Source organism: Prunus dulcis, unplaced genomic scaffold (genome assembly GCF_902201215.1).
Source record: "Prunus dulcis unplaced genomic scaffold, ALMONDv2, whole genome shotgun sequence".
NCBI lineage: Eukaryota > Viridiplantae > Streptophyta > Magnoliopsida > Rosales > Rosaceae > Prunus > Prunus dulcis.
Genome location: NW_023010116.1, coordinates 1 through 13,155, shown reverse-complemented (window position 1 = coordinate 13,155; position 13,155 = coordinate 1). Strand labels below are relative to the sequence as shown.

The following is a 13,155-nucleotide window of genomic DNA, read 5'->3' as shown; positions in this document are numbered from 1 at the left end:
ACGGCAGCCCAAGCCCATTCGTCAGGCTGCTGGAACAAAAAAAAAAGCCCCAACATAAATTGGCGACTCTGCTGGGGACCAAGCTGCCATTTTTTCGCTAATGCCTCCAAAAAGGAAGACTAGGAGCAATACCATGGCCTCTCAAGGCGGATCTGACCACGGTGATTCTGAATCACGACAAAATGCCTCCTCTAGGCAGCAAGAACGTGCAAGTGAGGGAGCTTTTACCCTCACGGACCTTATTACGGCTATGCAGACTATGGGAGAAACCCAAAGAGAGATGATGAACACCATCAAAGAGCTAAGGAATGCTGTTCCTAAGCCAAACGAAGAAAATACCCGACATCCACAGGAGGAATCTGCTGCTGCTGGAAAAGAGTCCGAACAAAAGGGACCATCTTTTGTTACCCAGGAGGATGTCGTGGCCATGCTGGAAAAGGAACTCAGTCGAAGCCAAGAGGACTGGAAATACATTCCTCAGCCACCTTACCCATCAAGCTTACTCCAGCAGCCTTATCCCAAAGGCTACGAAACACCAAACTTCGTCCTTTTCGATGGAAGGAAGGGGAGTCCAAAGGAGCATGTTAGTCGTTTCATCGATGCCTTAGGACCACATGCTGGTGATTATAATCTCCGACTGCGAGAATTTTCAAAAAGTCTTACTGATCGGGCCTATACCTGGTATACGACGTTGGCACCAGGCTCTATTCGTTCTTGGGACGATCTGGCAGGTAGGTTCTGTAAAAAGTACTTTCAGCACGAGGAAAGAGTCACCGCCACCCAGCTCAACAATACCCGCCAGAGGCATGGTGAAGATCTTGTGGACTTTGTACGAAGGTTTCGGGATCTGGCCCTAGATTGCTATGATGAAAAGGATGAAGAGGCACTTGTCGAAATCTGCATCAGCAACATTGTGGCGGATTATAGAGTGTACCTAGAAAACATTGGCATCAGTCAATTTTCTAGGTTGTTGGAAGCAGTAAGAAAAACAAGCATGTCTGTCAAACCGACAGGACAAAGGACTTGGAGGAATGAGAAGAAGGAGGCGCACCAAACGCTAGCTGTAGATGACAAGCCATCCAATGACTACAGCGCACGCAAAAGGAAGGACCGAGAGACGTACCCGCCACTACCATGCAAAGATGAGGAGTTTCATGCCATCCTGGACACAATGATCGCTGATGGCACGATCAAACCTCTCAGGCCCTACAAAGTCCCCACCCGAGAAGAAAAGAATGACCCAAGGTACTGTCGCTACCATCAATTCGTGGGACATCCAACTACCGCTTATCAAGCTCTGAGGAAAATCTTGCATGGCAAAATACACGAAGGGGTTCTTGAGCTTCCCTCTAAAAGGCAGATTATTGATGAGGACCCTTTGCCAAAACGAAGGGGAAAGGAAATAGTTGCTGTCATAACATGTTCTGGTGATTTACTCGATGACGATGAGCCTTGTCATCCATGGAGGGACGACCCCAAACCACCGGAAGCCATCTGGGAGCCTTGCGGGAATATGGAAAAAGCTTTCTGGCGGAAATACTCAAAACCCCCGAGTTATGATGCGCCATGGCCGCTCGCTCAAGGATGGGATGATCGCGCAGCTGATAAGGCGTTTACGCTGGGAGAGCAATGCCTGGGAGCCTTCGCAGGACAACAGGAAACAGCGGCCGTCACGTTTCATGCTCTTACCGAGGCTGAAACAACTGTAATGGAGCGCTATTTAGGTAAAAGGCAAGGACCCACAGCCTCACAGGTCCTTCAAAGGAACCCAAAATTCAAATCACTCTTTGATCAACTTGACTTCGGGCCTCAAGCGAGGGAAGCAGCTACGGCAGCTCTCATGAGCATCTTTGAGTCCAATTCTCATTGTTTTACCGCACAACCACAGAGGTCATTTTTGGAAAACGACAACGCTATCGTTTTCACGGATGAAGACATGGAGGTTCCGTATCCGGATCACAGAAGGCCACTTTACTTGGAAGGACAGATCAACGATGTGTTTATAAGGCGGGCCTTGGTAGACACAGGTTCTTCCGTTAATATATTACCTCTGTCTGTGCTTACGGCAGCTGGCATCCCATTATCCAAAATTGTCCAATCACAAACAAGCATCAGCGGCTTTGGAAACAAAAGTGAAGTAACGGTGGGGCATATGCAAGTAAATTTAAAGGTGGGGCCAATTCGGTCACTTACAAAATTCTATGTCGTGGATGTGGATGTGGCTTATCATGCGCTGCTTGGAAGGCCATGGCTCAATAAACATAAGCTTGTGGTCTCTACTTACCATCAATGTGTGAAAGGAAGAATTGGGCTGAGACCGCTCCGCATACCAGGAAATCAGACACCATTCAACAAAAACGAAGCCCATTATTTGGAAGCTGAATTCTACACCGAATGAACAGATGCTGGAAGCAACCCATCCAAAGATTTTGGAACCTGTCTCCCTTCTTGGACAGAAATTCGTGATTTAAGTAATGAAGAACTCATCACCATCATCAACCGAGGAAGAAAGAGACACTCGGAAGCTAACAATCATGCCTATGATCATCCCCGGTGCTCAAAAGTAACGCTCCCCGATGGGCGCACCGTGTACCGCTTATGATGGGATTGGGGGCTTAACCGTGTCTTACGGGAAAGCCCCGAGTATGGAGGAGAAGCGATGCAAACCAACGACTGCAAAGATTCAGATGACAAGGCACTTTCACCTTGTGCCTTCCAGGAGCCAATGGTTGCTCCCAAGCACATGCAAGATGGCTCAGTGGCAGTGACTGAGCAATTGGAGACAATTGACTTAAGTGATGATCCCGCTGTCCAAAGACCCATTTCCATCAGCATCCATTTAACAAAGGAGGAGAAGGAAGTTTTGGTGCCTTTGTTAAAGGAATTTCGAGATGTATTCGCTTGGAGCTACGAAGAAATGCCCGGCCTTGATCCAAATTTGGTGAGTCACACGTTGAATATTGAGCTGGGTCCCAGACCCGTCGTACAGCCCAGAAGGAATTTTCATCCTGAGGTTGAAAAACAAATCAAGGTGGAAATCGAAAAACTGTTAGCTGCTGGATTCATCAAGCCCATCAAGCACCCCACGTGGCTAGCAAATATCGTTCCCGTGAAAAAGAAGACCGGGGTCATTAGAATATGTACAGACTACCGAGACCTCAATCGAGCTTGCCCAAAAGATGAGTTTCCGCTGCCCAACATGGATATATTGATCGATTCAACCTCGGGTCAAGGCATGTTGTCCTTTATGGATGGATTTAGTGGATACAATCAGATCAAAATGTCGCCCAAGGATGCTGAAAAGACAGCCTTTCAAACGCCGTATGGGAATTTCTATTACACGGTCATGCCATTTGGTCTCAAAAATGCGGGTGCCACCTACCAAAGAGCCATGACGGCAGTGTTTCATGATATGATGGGAAAAGAGGTGGAAGACTACGTGGATGACCTTGTGGTGAAATCTAAAACCAGACTGGGACATCAGGAGGTTTTAAGGAAGGGGCTGGAAAGGTGCCGGCTATACGGGCTGAAAATGAATCCGAAGAAGTGTGCGTTCGGAGTATCATCCGGTAAATTCTTGGGGTTTCAGGTACACCAACGCGGCATAGATGTGGATCCCGAAAAGACTAGGGCCCTAAAATCCTTGTCGCCACCAAAGAACCCGAAGGAATTGAAAAGTTTCATGGGGAGGCTGTCGTACATTCGACGCTTTATTCCAGGGCTTGCTGCTATGATGAGCACTTTCACCCCTTTGCTCAAAAAAGGCCAACCGTACATATGGAGCAAGGAATGCCAAGAGGCTTACCAACAAGTGCAGCAGCTGATAGCCAGGCTACCCACAATGAGGGCACCTACCCCGGGATTTCCACTCAAGCTTTACTTAGCCGCAACAAATACCGCGGTTGGAGCTTTGCTTGCCCAAGATAGTCGTGAGGGGGAAGAAAGCCCCATTTACTATGTAAGCAGACAATTGAAGGGAGCTGAAACAAGGTACCCGAAGACTGAACTATTATGCCTTGCTCTCGTTTATGCCGCACAACGATTGCGACATTACTTTCTTGCTCACAAGCTGCAGCTTGTAGTAAAATCCGACCCTGTGAGATACTTGCTCACAAGACCAGTGCTATCAGGACGCCTTGCACGCTGGTTGCTGCAATTATCTGAGTTCGATATTGTGTGTACGACCCCGAAGGCTATTAGGGGACAGGCTGTAATTGATATGTTAGCCCTATTCCCCGAAGTGGAGGAGTCTACTCTGTCCAAAGAAGTATTAGGAGAACTGCCGGAAGTAGTTGCCACTGTTGTAGAAGAAGCGCCATGGACCCTCTACTTTGATGGATCCTCTACAACCAACGGTGGAGGAGCAGGTGTAGTGATTATCAATCCAGAGGGGAAAACCTCAGCTCTCTCATTCAAGCTAGATTTCCCATGCACAAATAATGTCGCGGAGTATGAGGCTTTTATCATGGGATTGTCTACGGCAAGGGAAATGGGTGCAGAAAGAGTGAAGGTCATTGGAGATTCAAATCTGGTATTGAGCCAATTGCAAGGGAGCTTTGCTGTGAAAGAAGCAACTTTGGCACCCTATCGTACAGCTGCTGAAAGGCTCATTAATTCCTTTAAGCAGGTGGTGATGGAACACATTCCGGGAGTCACTAATAGGTATGCAGATGCTTTGGCTACACTGGGATCAAAACTCTCATATGTGCAGGAGCAACCTAATATTACTGTGGTAAGGAGAGAGACGCCAGTAGTAGAGGCAATGGTCCAGGAGGAGCTGCTGGAAGAAGATGACTGGAGAAAGCCGTTAAGAAAAGAATTCAGTGGAGAAAGCAGCATTAAGGACTTGAAAGACTATGTGCTCATCTTTGGGGAACTCTATAGACGCCTCCCAGGCGGTGTTTTGACTAGATGCGTGGGAATGGTAGAAGCAAGAAGAAGGTTGCAAGAGGTACACGAGGCCACCTGCAGTTTGGAACCAGTAACCAGTCTGTATCGGCGCCTGCAGCGTAAGGGTTATTATTGGCCAGAAATGCGGAAACAGGCAGCCGATGTTCAGGCTAATTGTCCCAAATGTTCCACGGTACCCACTACCGAGGAGGCTTTTACTGTGTCACTGGCGGAAGATTGGAGGGCCCCATATCTAGCATTTTTCGTTGAAGGAGCTCTGCCAACCAATTCCAAGCTCGCTTATAAGCTCAAGAAGACGGTAAAAAGATATTTCATGGATGGAGCGACTCTTTACAGGAAGGGATTTAATGGTGAACCACTACGATGCCTGGAAAAGTCGAAGGCTCATCAAGTCATGCAGGAGATACATGCTGGAGAATGTGGAGAACATCAAGGGATGAAGAGGCTTTATCGGCAGCTGCTAAGTTTCGGATACTATTGGCCTACTATGAAGAAAGATGCACATGACTTTGTTAAGAAATGCCACACATGCCAGATCCATGCTAATTTAAGCCATAAACCTCCAACGCTGTTACAGGATATGCGCACCCCATGGCCTTTCCATACATGGGGGCTTGATTTGATTGGGACAATTCACCCCCCTTCCGACGGTTACATATGGATCCTTACAGCTACGGAGTATTTCACAAAGTGGGTTGAGGCAATTCCTCTTCGAAAAGCCACAGGGGCTGCTGTCTCGAATTTCATTCGAGAATACATCGTGTGCAGATTTGGAATTCCATACAAAATGGTTACCGATAATGGCACGCCTTTTGTCAACAAACAGATAAGCTCAACACTCAATGGTTACGGTATCAAGCATCGTCGCTCCACACCTTACTACCCACAAGGAAATGGTCAAGCAGAGGCTACCAACAAGACAATATTGAGAATTCTGAGCAAGATGGTATATGAGTATAAGGGGAATTGGAGCATTCATCTGCCAGACGCTTTGTGGGCTTACCGTACCTCACCAAGGGGTGCTACCGGTTTTTCGCCTTACTCACTCGTATATGGGTCTGATGCCATCTCACCTGTGGAAATCACCATCCCCACGGCTAGAGTGTCGGCTGTCAATGATCTTGAATGGGATGCAAAATCATGCTCGGATTGGCGTGTGTTAGACCTCGAAGCAGTGGATGAAAGGAGGATGGAAGCCGAAAGAAAAATGGCACTTTATCACAGGACTACTGCCCAAGCATACAACAGGACCGTTAAGCCTCAAGCTTTCAAGCAAGGAGATCTCGTGCTAAAAGTTGTCGAACATGTGAAAAGACAGATATCAGGACCTTCCAAGTTTGCCCCGCAATGGGAGGGTCCATTCGCAGTCAAAGAAGTATACAGCAGTGGCTATTATCACTTGATCTCTGTCAAGGAAGGCACGCTAACGGATCCCATCAATGGAAAATGGCTCAAGCCCTACTATTGCTAAGAAGGAATAGTATTTTTATCATTATATCATCGTATTTATCCCCTCATGCCCTCCTTCTATATCCCTAACTCTCGCTTGGGAAGTTTTTGTAACATGTACCATTGTGGTGACATGAAATCTGAAATGAAAAATGAAGGAGTATTTTGAAAAAAAGAAAATTGCCTTTATATATTCATGGTAGTTTTTTTAAAATATATATATATATACATATATAAATATTATTTAGCAGAGCACATGCCAAGCCAAAGCCATTTGTATGGGATCCTAAGTCACTAGCAGACCTCATGCTTCATCACCAAAAAACATACGCCAAGCTAACTAGCATAAATAAGCATTGAAGCTTCAAGCATGGATCCTGCCAAAATTATGGCGGTATCTACCTTATATTAAGACCCAACATGCGGGAAATCTCAAGCGAAAAGTTTCAACCAAGCACTGCATATGATACCAAATAGAAAAGTTACAAGAAAGGGAGGACATAATTTCCAGCAGTCAGCACATAACAACACTGCAGTGCCAAGCTGTCACAATGCAAATTTTACAAGCCTAAATTCGAGCAAGTCATACAAACTAAGAGGTAATGTGTTGTCGAATCTTGAAGGAGATCTCGAAATGTGTCGCGCTAACTGAACCTATACCAAAGCAAAATGTAACCTGTTAAACCAAGAAGAATGCCGAAAGAGAGTAAGTTGATATTAAAGGCGGGGTGAAGTAAGGAAGGATGTAAGGTCACAAACCTCAAAAGATGTCAGGGGTGGCTAGAAAGGAATGGAGGAGGCCTTCTGAGAAGACCTTGCCACCGCTTCTATTATGCAACCAGCACTGTCGGAAGAAACATCTTGAGCAAGAAGAAGGGCACGCAACTCCCTGTGTTGGTTTTCCAGTTCACGCTGCTTGAGAATCAAGGCCTCTATCGCTGCCCTTATGTCTTCAGAACCAGAAAATGACTTCATGCTATGGATAGCTCTTTCCCCGAACACGGCACGTGCTAGGTCCTTTACCAGATTCAGAAGAAATTCTATCCGGACGCCGAGGGTCAGGGCTTCACAGATTGCGTCCCGCCAGCAGAGAAGCCGATGGTCTGTAATGTCTAGCAGCTGCATAGTGTCCATGCCATGGAGCACTAAACCTAGGGTCCGGAAGGCGGCACCCCGTGAAAAAGAAGACGTGATGCCTGTGATGTCCATAAGATCTCCGTACTTGTCCATGAATCTTCTTAAAACCGCCACTGTTTCAGGATAAACAAAAGCCCCCCGAAAGGGTGCATAGCCGTTAAATTGATGGCAAAGTGGCAGGAGCTCATCTGCAGAGCGAAGAATCTGGGCACCCCCATCGAAAAAGGCCATGAATGTGGTGAAGGAATTCTCCCATTCCGACCAAGACGCGCTAAAGGAAGCATGCTCAGCGACAGTAATGCTGGCCTGGGCACCTCCGGTAACACCTGTGTCATTAGGTGAAGGTGCTGGAAGGAGTGCTAAGGGGCAAGGCTCTGGTGCTCGAAGGATTGGCTGAATGTGGGATGGAGTAGGCAACGCCCCATGGAAGGCAAAAGTGTTGCTCCGGAGAGCTGCTGGAAAGGCTGGAGGAATTGTAGGCTCGAGGTCTCTTCGAAGGAAGTGTTGGAAGATGGAAGGCAGGGGGCTGGTGACTCGAAGTACAAGAGTCTCGTCTCGTGGACTTGTCGGCAAAGGCGACTCAGCAAGAGCTGCCTCAATCAGTGTGTCAAATGTATCGGAGGAAGAGGGCGCCGCAGGCACAATTGCCATCTCCTGAGTAACGTCCATGGCCTGCGACCAAAAAAAAAAAAAAACGTATGCATACGTCAGAATCAACAAGAGATAATTGACAAATTAAACGCAGCAGCAAAAGAAAGAAGAAACAGTTCTAGAATAGACCAAGTACCTGCTCAACACTGACAGGGTGCATGCTGCTACCAGCAGGGCCGCTAAGAGGAACCAGGCCACCTTGTTCCCCTTGACGGTCGTCAAAATACGCGGACCCACCGTCGTCCCGGTCATTGTGGCCTTCCCTGTCAGAATCCTCACGCATGTCACTCACGGCATCAATATTCTCTTGCTCTGGAGTACTAGCCTCCGACTCAGCAGTATCGCTGTCATCATCAATCATCACCACCGTCCTGGTCCTGGAAGCCCCACTACCGCTTGCGCGAGCTCCGGAAAATCTTGCCTGCAAAACACGCATGCTGCGACGTTTCGAAGCTGCTTGTGGAGACGCGGAGGGTGTGCTACTTCTCTTCCTCTTTGGTGTAGTACCCATCTTCCCTGAAATATATATATATATATATGTGTATATATGTATACGTAAATATATGTAGTTGAAGGAAAATAATAAATAAATAAAACAAAACAAGGGAAGGAAGTGGCACTCACTGCGAAGAGGGGGCGTTTCCAGCACCCTGTCAGTACGACTCCGGCTCTCAGAGGCAGTGAGCCTCGCAGGGCGCGAATGTTCTGGAGGAATAGCCTCTCTGGTTCGGGGAGGACCACTCGGTGCAACTTTCGGGATAAACTTTCTAGGCTTGCCAGCAGCTTGCTTCTTCCCTGCACTTTGTTTTTCCACCTGCTTCCCTTCGCTGGATGTTGGTGCTGCGACTTTCCCGGAACTGCGAGGACTTGGTGTTCCCGATTTTGGCTTCACTTTGGAGAATCCCCCAACGATGTCACCACTCTTAGAAGTAAAAGGGAGGTTACGTTTTTGGCTCAGAGGGATGGCCTTCTCCTCCGTGATTAAGCCTGCGAGGCGCGCGGTTGTGGGGGGCAGTCTATCCCCAGGAAAGGATTGGAACTCACGGAAAGAAGCGAGGCAGCGGTTCCAGTAGGATTGGTAACCTCGTGAGAAGCCACCAATCCTCCCCTTGCTGGCTAAAACAAGAGGCCTGCAGCTGTTTGGTATGTGGCCATCGCCCCAGAAGATGCTGTGTAGCGCGAAGGGATCATCATGGTTAGGATTACCCGGTACTCCTTGATCGAGTCCAAACTGTCGCCTAACTCGATGTGGCGAATAGGATACCGAAATTTCTGAACGGCTGTCTCCGAGAGTAGGTAATGGGATGGGGGCAATGTTCAACAAGGCATACTTTCTGAATTGGCCACCATACGATACTGCTGCTGGAACTTCAATGGTATCATTGACATCAGCATAAAAAGGCACGAAGGTGAAGGTCTCTGCTGAGGTGCCGTAAGGGCGAAAAATGAAATTCTCGATATTGTCCATCAGTGATAAGAAGTCTTGGCCTTTCCGCTGCATCCTTTGAACCATCTGCAAACCAAGGGCAGATTGTCGGGCATAAAGGAACCATTGCCCCAGTCAGCCAATTTCAGGGCATGTGAGTGCGGGAGTGAATATACGTCCAGCCCTTTGAGATGCTCCCATAGAAATACCTGCAGAAAACCAGAATTCAAAAGGGTCTCCACACCCATGGTTCCGGACGCGTTCTTCTCTAAGAGCTGAGTCTGATCAAGCAGTCGGTATAGATGACCCAAGAACATGGGGGCTAAAGGGATTGTATCACCCCGAGCTATAGCCAAAGCCAAGGGAAACACACGCTCATGCAGGCAATCTTGAGAAAAATCACAAAGTACGAACCGCCCAAGCCATAATGCTATGAATGCAGCCAATCGATGAGAGCCTTGTCTGTTTGCATCACCAAAATGTTGTATCCAGTTACTGAACCGTAATGAGGTGCTGGGAGAAGTGGGGGCACCTCTCTGTAAAACTGCGAGCTTGTCTACTTCTTCCGGAGTAAGGGCAATGTTGAAGGGGTTTTGGTCGCCGCAAATCGGAAGACGGGAAATATTTGCTACATCTTCTAAGGTAGGAGTAAATTCTCCCCATGGACATATGAAGGTATGGGTTGCAGCACTCCATCTCCGCACCACGTGGCGAAGCATCTTTGCTTCGATATGAATGTCCCACAGCTTGGAGAGAAAGATAGCATCCAAGACCTGTGCTCTGCGCAAAATGTCGCATGTGGAGGGATCCCGCAGCTCGCGGTCAACCCATTCGGACCATCCCTTGCTGATGCTACAAGGAAATTGGAAAAATAGCTGAACTGCTGGAAACAGGCCCTTCTCGATGCAGCACCTAGAAATGGAGGCAGGCTCGATCACAGGGGCAGAGTCAGGTGCTGGCTCATTACCAACAACAGCCGTTTCACGGGCATCTTCGGGCAACAGAAGGGGGCCTCCTGGTTTGAGACCATCATCCACAGAGTAGAGGTGGTCCAGCATAATTGGTGGAAGGATGGCTGCCATGTCAAAGCTAATAAGGTCACAGATACCTGCAAAAAAAAGGAGAGAGAGGAATAAGGAAATAGTCGTAATAACATGTAGGTTCCAGCACCTTCACGACCATTAGGCATACATACATCTACAGGATTTCATGCCAAGAATACGCTAACAGCAGAACTAATGCAACACCACCATGCGGAGGGGCTATTCGATGCAAAATTAAACCAAGCCACAAGAGAACAATTACTTGGAAGGAAACTGCAGGGTCGATGTAAGTGCTTATGGCTTCTCCACTTTGGTCAGATACAGCTTAAAGGTTTTGAATTCGCATAAGAATGGTTGTTATTGGTTAAAAGTTTAAAACCCCCAATCAGTGGCCCGATTTTCAAGTATAAGAAAAGGGGACTGCGAAGGGGGGGTACTGTTCTCCAAAAGAAAAAAGGGAGAAAACAAAAAAAAAAAACAAAAAGGAGGGGATTTTCACTCCCTGATGTCTGTGCGAAAGTATATGCAACAACAGAACAGAGAAACACGAATGGCAAAGAGAAGGAGAAGTGCTTACCACTGTATTTGGTAATTCTTTCCAGCGGCTAGCCGAAATCGAAACGAAGGGGGGGCTGTCTGGCGATTCTTGCTCTCGGAGTGGCTTCGCGTCCTGCAAGGTGATTCTGCCAAACCTGCGGTTCTTTTCTGTCAGATTGGAGAAGAAACTAGAGGAGAATGAGGGATTTTAAAGCAAATCGGTGGCTTCTCCCGGTGGGTACGAGCGGTTTCTCCAAGCGTAACCGATCGGTAGTTATGGATGGCACCCCTCTGCAATGTTCTTTCGAAACCCTCCAGACCTGTGCGCGAATGAAGGCCAGCGATAATGAAAAGGAGAAGGCGAGGGATGCGGGTGTCACGCCTGCAAAAAAAAGGAAGTCGAAGAGAAAAGAGAAGAAAAAGAAAAAAAATATAAAGTATAATAATAAAACAGGTGTGATGGAAGCGTACCTGGGGAATAGGCGAGACTGCTGGAAGACAATCATGGCAGCACATACGCGGGAAACGAGAAGGCACGTCAGTGACAGAGGTTTGATTCCTTTTGGGCCAGGTTTGATTATTTGGCCCATCTCACCGTTTGCTCATGGCCCCAATAATCAAGGGGGCTAATGTTGAGGCCCAAAAAATCCAAGGGGCTAAGCCCAAGGTGATTATTGGCCCAATAAGGACCAAATGAACACAAGAAAATTTAGGGAACAAATTAATACGAGCTACGGGCCACATGCTACGTCAAACAAGCACGTGCGGGGAGACCCAAAACATGCTAACTCTACAAAAACATGCTCACTCCTATTGAACTCGGCTATGGCTTATGATGATGGGATAAAAATCCAAGCACAAGCATAGGTGTCGGAACCGCCATGCCAACACCAAGATGTGTTACAAGCTTAGGTGGACCCAAGCCACCAAAATTACCCGGGGCTTGCTTGAACGGGTTGTGGTATGGATGGCTACGGGCTTTCACAGGACTCATTGACGAGCCAAGGGAATGGTAGTTTCGGATCACTTGGGGGACCCGAAACTCAAGCCTATTTCCTCGGCCCGAAGCACATGGGTTAGCATGAGAGAAGAGAGAGCATGACCCAATACCTTAGAAAAAAAGTGTAGAGCCTGTTAGGAAAGGCTGGGACATTTAGAAGGACTAAACGCGCTGTTAAGACACAATTGGCAGGCTGCTTCCGGCAGCCTGACGAAAAGCCCAGTAAATTGACCAGAACGACATATCATCCATTCAAAGCCTAGGAAAGAAAGGCCCAGCCCAAGCTCCCTGTAAAATATCTGGCCAAGCGTGTTTGTCCCTATCCAGGAGAGTCAACGGCGACCCTCTCAAAAAACCAGAGGAAATCCACATGAGTAAGGGGTTTACCCGTCGAGTAAAGCACAGCTCCTTTCCCTTCCATTGTCCTGGCAGCTTGCATAGGAAACGTCGAGAGAAAAGCAGGCGGCTCTTCACCTCTTTGAGAAGAGGCCAGCAAGACCGAAACCTTGAAACCACAAATGGGTTCCTTACCCATATGTCTTGGGCGGACGGAATTCATCAAAGAGGACGAAGTGGGGGGAAAACAATGGAAAGAGGGAGGGAAGTATGACGGAATTAGAACCCTTAGTGGCTATAAAAGGAGGACTTCTGCTACCCAGAAAAACCAACCCACTTCCAGAGCTCGACCAAGCATTGTCAAGCAACTGGAAATCTACTCAAGCCACCCATCTCCTCCCCCATTCGTTTTTTCTTCCTCCATTAGGAAGGAAACCAGCCAAACCTTCCTTTGCCTGCTCTAAACCTCCATCCTCCACAGGGAAACTCATCTCTCTCTCTCTCAAAATTGCTAAACCTGTGAAAGCCTAGCTCCCATGCCACATGCTCTCCAAGCCAAGCTCTTCCGCAAAACTGGTTAAGTTTGTTTGGGCTATTAGTGAAGAAAGCCTGAGAGTGTTTGCGTAACAGTTTCATCAGATTCTGTGAAAAACACTCTTCCAGGC

At 47.7% G+C, this 13,155-nt stretch overlaps 1 protein-coding gene across 1 annotated transcript; it reads left to right on the top strand.

The window, feature by feature from the left end:
* Positions 1 to 2,659: 2,659 nt before the first annotated feature.
* LOC117612935 lies at positions 2,660 to 6,382 on the top strand. The gene has a single exon (XM_034341559.1). The coding sequence runs from the start codon at positions 2,660 to 2,662 to the stop codon at positions 6,380 to 6,382; it is 3,723 nt and encodes a 1,240-aa protein (XP_034197450.1).
* Positions 6,383 to 13,155: the final 6,773 nt, after the last annotated feature.